Here is a 19,252-nt window from a genome sequence, read left to right on the forward strand (position 1 = left end):
AAAAACCTTGTACCACCTTTGACTTTAAAGACGTGCCTTTCTATTTCAAAACAATTAAATAAAGTAACATAACTCAATGGGGAACAACCCAACTGTTCTACAAAATATGACATATTTCTTAGAGTCAGGTCTTGTTTTCCAGCCTTCAAGGCAACTGTAGACAGTAGATCCTTCTTTTCTTATTGATGCTTTTTATAATGTCATATACTTGTACTATAGTAGGGAATAAAGTAGAAAAGAAATTTAATGTGTCAAAAGTATAAAAAATAATATTGTATTTGTATAAGTGATACAGAATAATATTTTTGCATTATTCTGCTCTTCAGAAACTCAGTAATAAGATTATAAACTATAAGTTAAGGCTATTTGGTATCTTTGTCTGAATGAATTTGTACCACATGTTGATTTTAATACACTTCACCTGGTCCTTACTGCTAAAACAGTGAAAGGACCTCTTTTGCATTATAAGCAATATTTGTCTCCAGCTGCTCTTTTGGAATTTCTAATTTCCTTTTTAGATTTTACTCTCATACATTCATAAGCCATTGCTCCTATCCAGTCCACTTAAGATGCCCCCAGATATGCCTAATTTCCTCTTTAAGGAAGTGTTGTATTTAAATTCTTTGTTAAGTATATTGCAACACCTTCACATGTTTGAGCTTGTCTGTATTTCCTAAAAGAATTTGTTTCATAACATAATTTTCTCAAATTCACTTAATCCAATTGAGAACCAGAAGAAACTGCAGCTTATCTCTGCACACAAAAATACGCACACACCCACACGCACACACACACAAGTGCCAGTTTGGAAATACCAGTTAGCTTAATATGTATGACTTTAGGGATAGGGGAGGGCACCTAGATAAAATTAAACTAAAGCTTTAACAAAATGAGGTTCTTTACTCACCCAAAAGCACAAAGAAATAATGATTAAAGCAGGAATGCATATAGCCCAGTGAATTAGTCATATAACTATTCTTTTGTTCATCTCCCAATCTCTCTGTTTATCTTTCTATTTGCCTGCTGCACAACTCATCAGAGAGTCAAGCGTTTAGTCCAAATCACCTCATGACTCCAAGCTCAATATGCTACTGGAAGGAAGTGTCCTTAGATAGATAGATAGATAGATAGATAGATAGATAGATAGATAGATAGATAGATAGATAGATAGATAGATAGATAGATAGATAGATAGATAGATAGATAGATAGATAGATAGATAGATAGATAGATAGATAGATAGATAGATAGATAGATAGATAGATAGATAGATAGACTTTTATACTCTATTTCTGCAACATATCTTGTTTCGAACTGGAGTCTTGGACATAACTAAATGGTATGAAGCCTCCAAAAATACCCATTGGCCCAGAACCTTCACTGGCCAGCACAGAAGAGCTCACCCCTGACCAGTTCCCCTCCAATAACTAACTGCTGGCTTTACTCTAACCAGACTCAAAATGAGGAAATTGAGTTCTAAAGTTCAAATGCACGTTAAAGTCTCAAAATATCATAAAGGTCACACACAAAATTTAAGGAGTGGTTTCAGGTAACTAAGTCACAATACATAATAGAATAATCTAAAGATCAAAGCAAAAAATGGTTGAAATACCAACAAAAACAAAAATACTCACCAGAAATTTCCAATAAACTGATAATATGTAGCTGAAAGAAAGAAAGAAAGAAAGAAAGAAAAAAAAAAAGAAAGAAAGAAAGAAAGAAAGAAAGAAAGAAAGAAAGAAAGAAAGAAAGAAAGAAAGAAAGAAAGAAAAAAGAAAGAAAGAAAGAAAGAAAGAAAGAAAGAAAGAAAGAAAGAAAGAAAGAAAGAAAGAAAGAAAGATTGTAAAACTACTGGTGTCGTGTCTTCTAAAATCAAGGTTCGTTCAAAACTCTTAGATAATGTTGTAAGCGCTGTCCCAAGTTCCAAGAACATGTGAAATATTGGCACACTACATACTAATATGAGATTATAAAGAAATCTTGCTTTCTTGCAATTTAAACGTCACCTTGGTTATTGCAAAAAAGTACTTGCCACAGAATGTCTGCATAAAGTATCTCAGACAGAAGTTCAAATGAGTTCCACCCAATATTAACACCAGGTCAGTGATCTGGATCAGGAGATTCCTTGTAGAGTCGCTTTAATTTAACAATATAGAACTTTATTGGTGTTTTGAGTTAGTTTTGTGTTTTATAGGTTTAATAGAGTCATTATTCTCAATTTTTCAGAGTACAATCTTACTTATATTTATTAATCATTATGCAATATGTCAACACTCACTGGCACCATGATTGGTGAGTGTAAGTACCATTGTCTTTTTTAGTTGACAGATTTTTGATCATATTTATTATACCACTTCACACAAAATAATTTTTATATTCATATAAATTATTCTCATTGATAAAATGTAATAATTCCTGCTGTATTTAAATGATACTTTTCATAAAATGGACAGAAATATATACAATGTGACATGCTTCTACTGTAGAATAATTTTTACAGAGAATAAAAAACAAACATTACATTCATAGAAACAGCATTTTCTTTCATAGACGTACACTAGATTATTAATATTGTTCACCATCGTCTTAAATGGTAAGTATACTGTAGAGTGTGGAGATAGACCAAAGTGGTCAGGCAATATAAAAAGATGGCTCAACAGTGATTACTGTTCCTCGATAAGTATCCCACAGATCTCAGCAGGACAGTCTATGGGTCAGGAAATCAGACCACAGGACAAAATCTGCTGGAGCCACAAGTTATCAATGGTGTCTCTGTTCTGGATCAACATTAGTAGTGGGTAATGTAAACATTGTTATTTCAAAAAAGAATAACTAACTTCAATAAAATGGCTATCTAGATGATTTATACCCCTCAGTATTATAAATTAGTTCCCCAGTGTTAAAGATAACTAGACAGAAGCCAGAGTTTGCAAACTGCACAATTAAAAAATATATGTATGTCTCAAACAACTCACCTGAATTCCTGGGCTCAGTCTGGACCATTGTGCAGTTCGTCGCTTACTTTTGCCTATATACATTGCAGTAGAGTATTGTACCGTGTTAGCCATAGATTGATACAGAAAAAGTAGGGTGAAATGACACCTTTTATTGGCTAACTAAATAGATTACAAATGCAAGCTTCACCTTGCCTGATGAAGGGGCCTTAGCTGCGTCGAACGCTTGCATTTGTAATCTATTTAGTTAGCCAATAAAAGGTGTCATTTCACCCTAATTTTTACCTATATACAAAGTCAAGGCAATATATGTAAGCACAGGAAGATTTAACTGTGAAACCATTTCTGTGCTATTAATAAAGCCAACTCTGTTTTTCAAAGGGTGATTTAGTAAAGCTTGAACACTGGGATACTGTACAAGGTTGAAGTAATAACCTTCATTGCTTATATATTGTGAGAGACGGCCGGCAGTTTATCCTGGCCAGCACCACCAGACCGCTAGATGGAGTCCTCCCTGCATCATGGAGGTAATCCAGATCCCCCCAGGGCATCATGGAAAATGGAGTTCGGCTTCACACCCCTGCTGGATACTGGAGTTGGGAGGTAGTGTGACGGAGCTGCTGGGAGTGGAGGATTGATTTATTGTATTATTATTGCTATTATTGTATTGATTATTGAGTATTGTGGAGGTGGAGTTGCTTTGTGCACTTTATCGAAGATATTAAAAATATTACTGGGACTTTTACCTGGTGTTTGGACGTGTTGTCTGTGGGTTTCACAGGGCAACGGCGACCCTAGTGTCACTAATATATATATATATATATATATATATATATTTATCAGGGATGGGCAAGTTGACACATTATTAACGCGTTAATGCATTTATTAATTAACTAGCCAACCCGCGGCGTAGCATATGCCGCATAATTATGTATTGATGGGTGAACACTTCATGAACGACACAGTTGTCCAAACAGAAGTGAAAATAAAATTGAGCCCGGTGCATTCTTTAACTGCATTTTCTGCCTTGTAGCGCAGTGGTAGTGTTGCTGGTTAACAGTAAGGAGACTGTGGAAGATTTTGGGTTCGCTTCCCGGTTCCTCCCTGTGTGGATAGCGCTTTGAATGAAAAAAGTGAACATTTGCAAAATCCGTAACGGATTTTTGCACACGCGTTTAATTTGTTGGCCACTTTTTGCCAGCCGTCTTTTCAGGTTTGGGCTTATTTTGCAGTGTTACCGCTTGTGCATATTAAATCTTGAAATCCTTCAAGTAACTAATTAACTAACACCCACCCACCCAGCTTGTGTGAAAAAAATGCGCCGGTTCTTTCATGATTTTGTTGCAGCCTATCAAAGACTTGCTGCCCCCAACTCCTCACCTGACTCGATGTCGTCTGTGCACCTCTTAGCCACGTTGTCCTTTCATTGTTCTTTGCGATTTTGGCTGCTTTTCTATATATAATCCACCAAGTCACCCGACCATGGTAGTAGGAGGGGGGTGGGGAGCGTACACAGGGCAGGGACGTATCCAGAGGGAGCGTATGACCCGCACTCAGTGGGTATTCTTCTTAGTGGGGAACAATTCGAGAAAGAGCTATCAATCTGTCAATCCTCTCCGTGTCTGGGCAGGGTGAGGTTTCCCGTGTTGAGTCAAATAAAGCAAGATTTGTGTGTGGCGAGTTGTCGTGTTCGAGCACATGAGCAGGCACTGTGAATTCCTTGAGAGCGTGGGTGGACGCGTGCCGGATGAATAATTAGCATCTATATGTCTTGTTAAATATAGACAGCGTCTGATAGTTGTGATGGTTTTACACTCCAGCACATTGCGGTGAACGCTGGTAACAGTCAGGCGGGCAGGCATATTAGAGTTGGTGCTCTTAGAGTTGGTGGGCGTGTCTCTCTAGCGGTTCGAGTTCTTGGGCGGTGCTCTGTCGTTTGTATCGCACGGTCGGACGACTTGGTGGATTATATATGATGATGATTAAATGTTGAAATCCTTCGAGGAACTAATTAACTAACTAACACCAACCCCGCTTGTGCATATTAAATGTTGAAATCCTTCGAGGAACTAATTAACTAACACCAACCCACCCACACACACACACAGCTTGTGTGAAAAAATGCGCCCGCATGGTCGGACAACTTGGTGGATTATATATGATGAACATTTGCAAAATCCGTAACACTGCTTTCAGTAAGTACAATGCACATGCCTTTATATAGTAAAAGGCAAATTATCCGCGACAAACAAACTGTTATAAACGCTGCATACCAAGCCACGGCGTAGTATACGCCGCATAATCACGGCGCTTTTTAAATGTTTTTTAAGCAGAGGGAAAAAAATGAAAATTTGCAAAATCCGTAACGCTGCTTTCAGTAAGTACAATGCACATGCGTTTAATTTGTCGGCCACTTTTTGCCAGCCGTCTTTTCTGGTTTGGGCTGATTTTGCAGTGTTACCGCTTGTGCATATTAAATGTTGAAATCTTTCGAGGAACTAATTAACTAACTAACACCAACCCACACACACACACAGCTTGTGTGAAAAAATGCGCCCGTACTTTCATAATTTTGTTGCAGCCTATTAACTGTTTTAGACGCTGCATTCAGCAATTCACATCCGCAACAAACATGCCTCTTTTTACATGGTCCTGCTTTGGTGGGCGGGAAACGTTTTCCGTGTTCCTGCAGGACCATCTATGAAGACGTATGTTTGTCACGGAAACGAATTGCTGCATGTAGCGTGTAAAACAGTTTGCTATGGTGCACGCGGTCGTGCGTCGTAAGCGAAAAGTCAACGTGGCTCAGAGGTGCATGTGTACTGTAGCCCAGACGAAGATAAATGACGGCGTTTTTTCCCAGTCGACGCGTCCAAGTTGGTGGGCGTGGCTCTGCGAGTTGTCGTCTTAATCCAATGGTCTTAGAGTTGGTGGGCGTGGTTCCTTCCTGCGTGCGCCATGGGCGGCTTACTTGTCAGCGGCTTAGTGAATCCACGCCCCTTCCGGCGTGCTTTCCATGGGTGGCTACTTGTCTTCCGGCTTAGTGAATTATATATATAGATGCTGACAATTATTTCATCACACGTTAACACAGTTTTTGTTGTTATTATTATTATTATTATTTGAAAGCCTCAGTCTCACAAGCGATTGATAGAGATCAGTGATCTTCTTGTTACAGCGCTTTTCGATACGCTTTTGCTAGAAGGAAAGTTAGCTTTGTTGATTTGACCTTGATTCCCTGTGTGTGCATGAGTAGTGAAAAGCAAGCAGCTTCTAAAATGGCATGTGGAGAGATACCAAAGTGAATGCTCAAAGCAAAATAATCCGTGGATGACTTTTTACGTATTATCGCTGAATCAGATTCTGATTTTGATGCAAGTGATTTTGAGATATAGATCGAAAACGAAAGTGAGGTACCGGCATCAGCTGATTGGTCCCCAGCTCATCATGGTGCTGCACATGTTTGTGTAGCGGATGCACCTATAGCAACGTTCGTCTGGGAGGACAGACACTTACGATAATGGATTGACCAGCAGAAGCTGGAACTTGGGAGTGGCTCCATCCCCCATGTGCTAGGAAGCAGTGTTCTTCATAATAGAACCCAGTCGAGACACCCACAGGGGTGCTAAGGAGATAAATATTTTGATAGTGGGCACTGTCAGCAGGGGGGTGGAACCTCCCCACTTTCATTATAGCTTAGAAATGCTTCCCAGAAGATGTGGCATAGCCCGGAAACATTCCCAGATCCACCATAAAAGGAAGCCCGCTGCCACATGTGGACGAGTCAGAGTTAATGGGCATCACTCAGCGGAGGAGAGAAGCAGGAAGAATTGTGTGATTTGTGTTCATTTATTGTATAATTTTGTCTTGTTATTTGGAGGACTGTGAAGAGGTGCCTGGGAAAGGAATAAAAATCTTTTGTTTTACCCTAACAACGTGTGCTTCACAGCTGCACATTTTCTGTTTCTAAAATTTTTTTTTCTTTTTCTTTTTAGGGGCAAGCACATTTTTTGAAAATTACCATTGAAAGCATATTGGTTCCAGTGATTACAATGCATTACCCAATGACTCAAAACTTTGCTTCCATTAGGAATTGAGAACTCTAACAACTATGTAAACTACAAAAGCTGAACAAATAGGGTTCTAAACGTTCAAGGGGAAAACAACTGCACTGAACAAAAGTCAGACTATGTTTGGACCTTCTAGAGTTTCTCAGATAAACCCATAGTTACTACAAACTCAGCCCTCCTCTTCATTTATTACAGAAATTGACAATACATTTTCTTTTTTTTTATTAATAAGTACTGATTATACCTGACACTGCGAGTTACATTTTTATTGCTTCTATTTTATCAATTGAGATACAGGGAAAATACCCCTTAAAAGTTCACCTACTGCTATATTTCACCATGAATTATAAGTATGATTATTCCAGGATGATATTCTGTATTCACCTTTCAGAGTTGCTTTCCAAGTGTCATAAACAAAATAAATTGCTAAAGGTTACAGAGAACCACGTTTCAGAATAGACTGAATTTTGCACTACCGTACATTGAATTTGCAAAACCAAAATTATTAAATATAGTCACTTTTTCTGAGACTCCAAAATTAACAAAAGTGACAAATGGCTACTGCGGTGGGTTGGCACCCTGCCCAGGATTGATTCCTGCCTTGTGCCCTGTGTTGGCTGGGATTGGCTCCGGCAGACCCCCGTGACCCTGTAGTTAGGATTCAGCGGGTTGGAAAATGGATGGATGGATGGATGGACAAATGGCTAACAGTTGACAAAAATAACACATTATAGTTAGTGAACCTGCTGTTTAACTTTTGTTGTTAAGCTTAATTCATACATCCAACTTTCCTTTGCATAAACCTACTTTATCCATTATGTAGTTCTGGGCTTTTGAACCCTATCACAGTAATTTTGGCCACAAGACAGGAACCAACGCTGAATGGGATTCCAGACCATTACCAGCTAAACTCTAGTAGAAGAGCATGTAAATTCAAAGCAGACCTGAACATATGTGTCTAGATCTGTGTGAGGCATATTTGCTAAAAACTGAACAACCATGTCATCTATACTTGATTCAATCATATACAAAAAAAAATCATATATTAAAAATAAAAGCAGAATGAACCAAAAAAACTGTCTGACTATACTATCTCTCATGAGACAACTCAGATTGATTTTGCAGAGGTACTGCAGAAAATGGAATGCTGGTTGTGTTTAGAATAACAGTGGACTTATTGTTAAGGTCATGACCATAAAAATTGGTGTTTTGTTATTTTTGGGCTTTATTTTTTTTTTTGTATTAAAGCAAAATTTTATATAATAATTAACATTTTAATTACTAATATTTCAAGGAGATGGTGTATCCATGCCTAAATAATTGTTAACTCTATGCTTAAGAAAGACTGGAAAATTAGTTTAAATAAGCAGCTTAAACTAAAATATCATAGAAAATGGCATAATGGCATGACATTTTCAAATCTCCATAATCTGTGTGCTTGTTCTGACAAAAAAAAAAGACTTGCAAAAGCCAGTTTCGAAACCTACCTGTCTTTTTATGAACGTGAGAAGAAACACTAGAAAATCCATTCAGACAAAGGGAGAAAGTGGAAACTTTGAACAATGATCTGGTATAGGACCCAAGACAATGGATTCACGAAGCAATGCTACTCTTGTACTGACAAATTTACAACATATCAAGGTAACCAAATTAATTCATGTTACCATTCACCTTTGAGTTACTCAAAGGCTTGTGGATTAAATTAGACTCCCAGTTTATAGTACACTTGGAATGGTGAGAATCGGTATGGACGAGGGCTTCACTGGCAAGAGAAAGAGAGAACTGAGAGATAGGAGACATGTCAGAGGGAGCAAGCAGAGCAACTTATAGGGACAGATAGTTAGTAAGTACTTGATTTGTCCCAATGGGAAATTTACCTTTTCCATAAGGTCTAGAAATATGACAATAAACAAAAACAGTAAGAATCCTTCTCAAAGAAACACACAAAAATTATAAAAAAGAAGGAAAACTTCTTACTTGGCTAATTATAATAGACGCAATCTCCCAAGGATAAAAGAGTCTATTCTAACCTTTCTTAGAGTTCCTCTGTGTTATGAGACCAGTCTAGCTTATCATTAATGTGGACCCCTATGTACTTGGAACATTGTACCATGTGCACATTCACTCCCAGAATATTGACTGGTTGTACAAGCCCATAACCAGTTCCTTGATTTTACTGATGTTGAGTTATGACTATTCTCATTGCATCAAGAAGCAAAATTCTCCACCTAACTCCTATACAGTACTCTATCTCTATCCTATACTGCCATATATATTCATTATTTTTCTTTTATAAACATGTACACCGATGAGAAGTCAAGCAAAATGACACCTTTTTAGTTTTTAACCAATAAAAGGTGCCATTTTGCTTGACTCCTCATTGCATCCATAATGGCTAACACAGTACAACACCCTAGTACTATGTACACTGATGAAATAATTTATCAGCAAATGTTTGTACCTGCAATTACCTGCAGATATATACCTGCCAAAGCTTGTATACTGAGAAAGAAGTAATGTTATATAAGAATATATTGGATTTAATGTAATAGAAATATTAACATAGTATATAATTTTTCCAGTAATCTTTTACAATGAAACATATCTTTCATTATTTTTATGCTACAAATCTCCTCGAATAATGATGATGTGTGTTGAACTTGGTCCCTTTTCTACAACATTTCTCATAATCAGACTGTTGATCCAGATTACCTGCATGTACAATGATTAAAATGGCAAGTAAACTATTTTAGGATAACACCAATAGTCAATGAAAGAGGTGGAAGCAACACTACACTCTACACTTTCCACAGAACAAATGCAACTGATGTTAGACTATGAAAGGGGGTGTGTGTATTTATGGTGATGGAAATAAGACTTTACTGCATAAATCACACTGAGCTCCAGGAAACATCATGATTAGTGACGTTTTTGACTTGAACATTCTGGTGAGACCATACCAGAATTTTTCTTTTTTTTCTTTTGGTCAAATTTCTTTGTCATTAATTTACCCAATTAATACTATCTGCCCCCCTATTCCTAATGACTAGCAAATCATGCAAGATCACACACACCACTTGCATTACAAAAACATCTGTCCATGGAAAGCTGATTCCTTTGTCTGTTTTGAATATTGTCAGATTATTTTGATGTCCTCTGACATCATTATTATATGATAAAATAAAGCAAATCCATATAGATTTAAAGTAAACAGAGAGCCTCACAACCACCCACCAGATAAATTGTCTATGACCTGTCTATATTTAAACAGCAAAATGTCAACTTTAGTATCGAATATCTTTTGGTTGAAAAGGGCCTATCCACATTAACTCAGAAAGAATATGAAGAGCTGTGCAAAATGCGTAATTAAATCTGTGGTGCTGTCCAGTAGCAGCTCTAACCCCTGTGCACCTATTAAGTCTACACTCGGACTCAGTGCTTCTTTGAGACAACCTGCTAGCTGTTTTTCCCTCTGTAGTGGAAGGACCTCAAGTAAGATTTTCTTTTTTTTTCCAAATTTGGCACTGCCAGGTGGTTCTTCTCAATGCTGGCTGAAGATGAATGTCTTGTTCAAGCCCATTCTGTGAATGGCTTATGCTCAATGCATTCCTGAAATTGATCTGCAATTTTTTCTTCAAACAAGGGAACAATTGGTTCTGGTCTCTTTGCTGGCTTGCACTACATAGACTTCACTGGGAAAGACTTGAACCAGAAATGCAAATGCACAATTAATAAAAAAATAAGGAAGCTCTCATTTTAATGCTGAGACCAAAGGCTGGCTGGAGCTGAAGTGTTAAGGTTGTACATGTGCTCCTCATACACCCATGAGCGAACCTGGGACACTGGAAGCAGGGTCTGTTGGACCAGACCCATCACCCATAAACAGGCCTACAGAACCAACCACAAAGACTATTTTAGAAACTACAAAAAAATAATATGCATTATTTGTTCTTTATTTAATCTTGTTTAGTTTTCACATACCCCTTGGGGTTTATGCACAGGGTCAGCTATTTTACAATGTTACTGGAGCAAATGCAGGTTAAGGGCCTTGCTCAAGGGCCCAGCAGAGTAGGATCTCCTTTGCCAGTAACGGGGATTTGAACTGGCAACGTTGCAGATACCGGCACAGATCCTTAGCCTCACAGCCAGCACTCTACCCCAAAAATTGTTCTAGATAAGTAGAATAGTTTTCTTGTTCCACAGCTTTTATTGGATATGCCTGAGGAAATACTTGAGGGCTTTTACATTTTATTTGATAAAAGCCCTTTTTACCTAAATAATCTTTTTATATAATGCACTACCATGGCTGTATGTTTGTCTGTCCAGGATTTTAAATCACCCGTAACTCTCAATCCATTTGAACTGTTGACCTGAAATTTGGTACACATATACTACGTGACGTCTACTATCCGCTTTCGGGGTGATGATTGACCTCCAAGGTTATTCCTCTTTTTATTTTTATTTTATTGCAGAATCAACTGTTGGTAGCGGCCAGCAGGGCAGCCGTGTGGCGCATGCATATGGGCGCCATTCTAATCCCTACCACCTTTGCTGTCACTTCTCCTACTTCTTCATATCTTAAATCATTCTTGAGGCAGATTGAAGATTTAAGTGCCAGCTTAAGTGAAAATTAAAGAAAACGTACTAAGTAATTGCAACACAAACACTGACTTAATCAGTTTTAATGCAAAAAGATGCCAACGAAAGAAGAGAAGAAGTGAGCCACTAGGGTAGAGAAAAGAAGAGCTGCTCAGGAAGCAGCAAGCGCATCAACCTCTGAGCAAACGAATGCTAAACATACAGAGAAAGAGTATGAAAACTATGAATGCTCAAGTCAAGTGTATTCACTGCACGTTATCGTGCAGTGCACTGTTACTGGTTAACTATAATAAGATTTTATTAAGACTGTCTATGAAATGATTGGTGTGATGGCCTATCAATTGTTGGTTCCCTTGTGGATCCAGTGTCCTGATTTGGAATCCCTTTGCTGGTTGATGTCTGTGTAGAGTTTTCATGTTTTCCTCCTGTTGCCCTCCAAATACTTCTGTTTTTATCCAGTACTCTGGAGATGTATGTGTTATGTTAACTGGCAGTTCTAAAAGGGTTCTGCATGAATGGACGCACAATATATGGATGTTCTATCCTTATATGTTGCTAGGTGTGGACTCCTGTGACTATGAAATAGATTAAGCAGATTTGAAATTTTATATCACGACATGTCTAAGAAAAAAATACTTGCTTCCTTTGACCCCAACACCCACCAGAGGAGACTTTGCTTTGTTCACACTTAGTGCTATTATTGATAGACATTCACCCAACTATAGTACAAAATGTAGGGGAATGACAGTAAAAAGAAGTCTCAGATGTTTAGCTACGAACTAAAGCTTGAAAAAAGTGTAAGGTTACACAGATTGACGCAGTAACTAAATGAAGTTTCTCAAACTTGCAGGTAGGCAGATTAAGCTCTGCAAATCTACGTGAGTACACACAACATTACACAATACAACATTACACAGCATTTTTTGCCAACATCACTTATTAGTAAATTAAAACCGTTTAATTTCTGATTTGATATTATAATTGCAGTATTCTTGATGTGGTGTTGATACAATTTAAAAAGAAAGGAATGAAGCCTGGCATAACAAAATCAATACAGAGTAGCACTTCTGGTGCTACTTCTGTGACTGTACTGCATAATTAAAACAGTATTTCTTAGTACATTTACTTATGTATCGCAGAGGTCTGTATTTCACATACTGTATGCTTGAACCAAAAACTAGAAATAGAAATAATTCAACCAAATTTAGTCTTAAGCACTCTGATTGGATTAATTTTTCTACTATACAGAACAAGTCCATATTAACTGTTCTACATGAACAATCAATCTACTCTGCCTTCCTTAAAAACAAGATCAGGTTACTCCTTAATTAACCCCTGACGTTTGTTTTACGCCCTCACGCTGGCAATCCTGCAGAACAGTGGACACATCACTGACCTGAACGACTGAGCTCTGAGCAGGCCGCATCCCTGCTATCTGTGGGGGGCGGTGCCACCAGTTCTCACTAATTTACTCACAAGCTGAACATTGTTACAGCAGAGGCAGCCTTGACCCCAGGTGAATCATGAGGCTGCATGTAACAGCACAGAGAAACAATTAATATGCAGTGCCTATAAAACATATTCACATTTTATTCTTATGCACATGGAATTACAGTGGATTTAATTTAGCTTTTTTGACACTGATCAACAAAAAGATGCTTTAATGTCAGAATAAAAACAGATCTCAAATTGGTCTAAATGAATTACAAACAAAAAACACAAAATCATTAATCACATACAGTATATATTCACTGCCTTCGTGTCAGTATTTATTAGATGCACTTTTGGCAGCCATTCCAGGCTTGAGTCTGTCTGTCTTTGCTTTGCACATCTGGACACTGCTGTTTTTCCCCATTCTACTTTGCAAAACTGCACAATCTCTGTCTGGTTGTATTGGGATTATGAGTGAACAGCGTTTTTATAGTCTACCAACAAATTCTCAATTGGAATGAGATCTGGACTCTGACTCAGTCACTCCAGGATATTAATATTGTTGTTTTCAGGCCATTCCTGTGTTGCTTTGACTTTATGCTTGGTGTTGTTGTCTTGCTAGAAAACTAATTTCTTCTAAGGAGTAGATATCTTGTTTTCCTCCAGGATTCCCCTGCATATTGCTGTATTTATATTTCCCTTTACCCTTTCAGGGCCTGGTTCACAGAAGCATCTCCATAACATGCAGCTACCACCACCATACTTCCACCATTGAGTTTAGACTGATGGCCAAAAACCTCAATGTTGGCCTCATCAGCCATAGAATCTTCATCCAGCTGACTTCAGAATCTCCATTGGTCTTCTAGAAAATTCTAATTAAGATGTCATATCCTGTTTTTAATAGTGTCTTTTTCTTTGCCACACTCACATAAAGCTGAGAGTGGTGAAGCACTCAGGCAAATGTTGTATGTACAGTCTTTCTAATTTAATTCACTGTAGCTTGTAACTCCTTCATAGTTCTTATAGGTCTCTTGGTGGCCGTCCTCACTAGTCTTCTTCCATAGTCACTCAGTTTTTTTAGACAATCTACACAGATTTACAGCTGTGCCACAATCCTTTAATGCTTGATTTAACTGGACTACCAAGATATATTCAATGTCTTGGATATTTTCTTGTATCCATCCTCTGTCTTGTTCTTTTCAATTACCTTTTCATGGAGTTGCTTGGAGTGTTTTTTTTGTCTTCATTGTGTAGGTTAGGTGACAATACTGACTCACTACACGTGGACCTTCCTGTTAAGGTGCATTTATGCTCTGATAAACCGAATCCCTTTGACTATCGATAGGTGGTGTCTGTTTAACCAACTGTATGAATTTTAAAACCAATTTCCTGTACCTTTGATGATTTAGGTGTGTCGTATTAAAAGGGGTGAATATCTCTGTGACCAGTTATTTTTTGCTGTATATTTGCTTTTGATTGAGACCACTTTACAGAAAACTCTTTTCACTTTGAAATTAGAGTCTTTTTCTACTGATCAGTACCCACAAAAACAAATTAAAGTGACCGTGATTCAATGTTGTGCAAAAAAAAAAAAGTGAAAACATCCAAGGGGAGAGAATACTTTTTATAGAAACTGCATTTTGCATGTTTTCTTTGTTTATCTACTTGATCATTCAACTACTTTAAAGATACATGGTAAAACGTTTATATGGCTTGAGTTCTGTCGCAAATGGATATTTATTGCATGTCTAGAGACTGAAAAAGCTAATATTAGTACTGTTGTGCCACACTATTAATGTGTGCACTGAAGTTCAATAAGTTGGTTACTTTTTCAAAATTGTCCATGTAGTGCAATTTACAACTCTTTTCTTTTTACTTGCTGGTGCAAGTGGGAAAGTTTGTATGACGTGCTCATAACTGGCCATTCCCACTGGGCGGTCCTGCAAAAATCCATTCATCCATTCTCAAACCTGCTTCATCTTTCTGGGGCATTTCTTTAGTTGTAAGCTAATAACTAACACTAGGCCATTATACAGGTATTACATTGCAAAAAATGGTATAATTATTCAAACACCAAGCCAAAATAGGGTCACCTATTAATTTAATATGCTCGTCTTCAAGATGTGGAGAAAACTCAAACTAGCAAGGGGAGATCCATGCAAATCAAGGGATAATATACAAACTTTACAGTGACCAGACCAGGATTTTTACGAAAAACGTAGGAGCAGTGCTATCCTATATACCACCAGTACTAATAACATGCCACCACATCCTCTGCAGGTGGTAAAACAGCTAGGGTTTTCTGGAAGTCAAAATTTGTACATCAGTACTACTATATTAGAAATTGTTCAAGGTCATCTTGTAAGCATATTCCTGTAATAAATGTTTCCAATTAATATAAACAGAATATACCCACTCAGCATGTCAGTTTTAGTGCCTTCTTTATCTTACCTTAGAATGTGATGAACCAGAGCTTTTCTTGATTTCAGCAGGTTCAACCCCTGGTCTTAGTGGACTGAAGTGCATGATATCGTAAATGCAAAACTCCATAATGTAGTATTACTTTTCAAAAATGTTATTCTAGAATGTCATTTTCTAAACTGCTTAATTTGGACCAGGGTCCATGGAGTGCTTCAGCCTATTCCAGCTAGCATAGGGTGCAAGGAAGGAACAAACCCAGGACAGGGTGTCAGTCCATCATAGGATGAACACATGCACACACCAACCAGTTCACCTAACCTGCATGTCTTTGAAGTGTGGCAGGAAACTGGAGCACCCAGAGGAAACCAACACAGACACAGGGAGAACAGGCAAACTCAACACAGGGAGGACCTGTGACGTGAATCCTGGTCACCTTACAGTGAGGCATGCAGCTTTACCATTGTGCCACCATGCCGCCCCATACTAATAATGTATAAAATGTAAATTTACATTTATGGTGTAGTCAATTTTATATGAATAGTAGGGGGCTGTGTCACCTGCTCGCTTTGCTTGCCAGCCCCCCCGGCCTGCGCTACCTGCCAGCCACTTCGTGTCTCTGCCACTCACGTATGTGGATTTGACTTTCACCAAACAACAAATCTTTTAATTCTTGCAGATGCACCTTTTCATTGGGAAGAAACCCTACTTTTCCCTGATGGCAACACGAATTAGACGATCTACAAGTCTCCGACTTAAAGTTTAAATTCGAACAATATATTCAATCTCTTTTCACTGTTCTGTTATTTCACTGAGTAGTAATTTCCATTTGCTTGCACTAATGTGATCTTTACTGTCGTGTTTTTGAGACTTTCGAATTTTAGTACTTTCATTATCTCTAACCTGCTCTGCATGTGTATCGCGCCAACGTTGTTGAATTCTTTATGACGTTCTACTTTGTCATCTACTCTTTGAATTTTATTTCTGGTCCTGGGCGTGCTTAAATCTCTTGGTACAAAGTCTCGTCTCGCGGGACATGAAAGTATCTGTCTGAAAAAGTCACGTCTTGTCCCAGGCTAAAAAGTCTTGTCTTGTCCCAGGATTTTTTTTATTATAATCGAGAGATATGTTGATCTTTAGCTGAATTTTACATTTTCCAGATAATTTTGCATTGTTTCCTACTAGGAAAGAAATTATTTTTATGTTGTGTGTATGATCTAAAACTGTAGTGTACCAATGGAATTTTGATCTACACCCAGTGTATGTCCCAAAAGTTCTGCTTTCTCAGTGACACAGCCCATGTTGTCAGGCTAATGCTTTCTTATCACTCATGCATGCTGCACTCCTGAATATTTTCTGTTATTTTTCAGTTTATGGACACAAACAGCTCACTTGTGCGCTTCCAGTCCTTAACAGGGCATGGCTGTTTCATTCATTCTTGACTATAATTGCTGAATCAACAAGAAGACAGGTCTAACAATGCTAAAAACAATTTACGTTTAACTTGAAATCTTAAAACAAACTTAAAATGAGCTCCTTTTGAAAATGCACATTTTTTTCATATTATAGTTGGAATGATTGTATATTACACTGGGCATATAAGTGGAAGAACACTGAAAAACAAAATAAACTGAAACAGCAGTGTTGCCTAACACAGCATTACAAAGCAAATACATTCACTATTTTTTCTTTTTTTTCTTGTCCAAACAATTGTTCTAGAGTTTTATAAGTTTTAAACTTTTTTGATGAATGTTTATGTGCATAACTGTAAGAATGTATCAGACATGCCTTATTAAAAATGAAATCCAGATGATGAATGAACATCTGTGGTTTTAAAACCTCATAAAAAGAAAAGCATAAAGATCTGGACTGATTTTTCATTGTCTACAATGATTGTAGATGTCCAGTATGTCGTATATCTGCATTTGTGAATACTCTTATTACCTACTCCCCAGTACTAGAGAAAGCAAGTGCACAAAATGACTAGATTGACACATAAAAACTCAATATTCCATTAAGCCTTCAGGATAATGCACTGTGCAGTTGTTCTCTGGTCTACAGTACCATACAGAAAGGTTAGTCATAAAAGACAGAGGTGTAACCAGAAGTAGTGCCCATGTGGCTATTTGTAAGGTTTAGAGGGGAAACGTGTACACATTTCTTTGTAAAACAGGAAATAATAATAATAGTGTATTATCCGCAGTTAATAAATATTTCTTATTCTTAGGTTCAGGAAATCAATGTAACTTACTTTGTTCACAATCTACTCAAAATTATAATAGGGTAATATTTTGTTTCTCCTTTTATTACAGCATTTTAAAGTAGAAGTTAGAAAACTCTGTCAGCTTGCAGAAAGAAAGAAAGTAAATGAAGTGACCCCCGGGTTTTACGGTACCATATGACACGAACAAACCCGCATTTTGCAGTTGTTGCAAACACGTGGTGTTTATTTTTTTCTGCCCATACGCTAGGGGGATAGGCATTTAGCTCAAATTGCATTGTAATGGAGTTTTTGATGGAGTGCAAAAATGCAATTTAAACATTCCCCAACTTAACACCCTGAAACTATTTAGAAAGCAGAGCGAGCAAAAATAAATAAATAATAACTGAAGGTCTTCAATTTAAATACATTCAAATTTGGAAAAGGGTAAAATAATTTAAAGATGTCTTTAGGAACTTCTTCAGTAACTGCTTAGGATTTTCAGTCTCTCTGCTTAATGGCTAAGTCAGTTTGTTATAAGGCGCAAAATACACGCAGTGGTGAAGTCTTACCTATTTGACAGTGTCCAGCAGTCATCGCCAGAACGATCACGGTAATCCTTATTGCAACATATTGTACCAAATGTCCTAGTGCCATGGTGAGTGACATCCGACGTGTCTTTAGTCTCCGGTCCCTCTCACTTAACCCGATTACTTTGTCTGCTCAGATCAGCCAGTATTCCAGTGTTGTTTCGTGAGAAGTACAGACAGCAGCGCCGCGTCTCTCACTGAGAGCAGTAACTGCTCGAGCGCAGCTGGACGCTCCACTTTGTCGCTCTCACACAGCTGGCGATGCGGGTCGCTTGCGCTCCCCAGTGAGCAGAGCCGACCGTGTGAGATCGCGTACCGCGCCTCAGTAACAGCTAAGGGAGGAAAATTTTCGCAGCCTAATTTGGGCAGTTTAATGCATCAGTTCTCGAGTCACTGGGCGATGCGCACCATAGGCTAGAGCCAAGTTAATTGCATTGTTTCGTCTAAAGCGAAAAATGCGTAGAGAGTAACGTTACAAAATAGCCTTATAAATTGGCTGCTTAGAGCCAGCACACCCACACAGAAATACATACGCACAAGGAATTGAGCAGCGAATGCCATCGGTTTGTCAGGGGCTGCTGTGATATAAGAAACAGGCTTTCTCTTTTTAGGTGAGAGGTCCACAGATCACTGACTTTCTCGTAAGTGGGGGGAACACCCTACAGGAACATGCAGGACCCCCAAAGACAAACCACTCCTTTTCCAATCTTCTCCACAACACGACAAGCTCATTTATCAACGACGGAAGGAGTACAATGTATAAGAACAAAAGGCGGGGATAAAATGTACCCGAAATAAAACTGTCGCCTGAGTTCTATAGTAATGGAAAGAGGACAAGTACTTTTAAAATATGTGTGTTTGTGTAGGCTGTAACCGTATGTTATCCATATATTCTATACACATCCTATTATATTATAACATAGAAAACAACCGTATAAATTGTTTAAAGAAAGGAAGAATGTAATGGCATTAATAATTGCTGCAAGACGT

The 19,252-nt window shown here is 38.0% G+C and overlaps 1 protein-coding gene across 1 annotated transcript in view; it reads right to left on the reverse strand.

The window, feature by feature from the left end:
* The window catches only part of vwde (von Willebrand factor D and EGF domains), a 114,194-nt gene extending 95,330 nt beyond the window's left edge, over positions 1-18,864 (reverse strand). The window contains 1 exon segment of the mRNA XM_028817157.2: positions 18,245-18,864. Coding sequence (XP_028672990.1) covers positions 18,245-18,341 — 97 coding nt within the window. The 5' untranslated portion in view covers positions 18,342-18,864.
* Positions 18,865-19,252: the final 388 nt, after the last annotated feature.

This window comes from Erpetoichthys calabaricus, chromosome 13, assembly GCF_900747795.2.
Source record: "Erpetoichthys calabaricus chromosome 13, fErpCal1.3, whole genome shotgun sequence".
In the NCBI taxonomy this organism is placed as follows: Eukaryota; Metazoa; Chordata; class Cladistia; order Polypteriformes; family Polypteridae; genus Erpetoichthys; species Erpetoichthys calabaricus.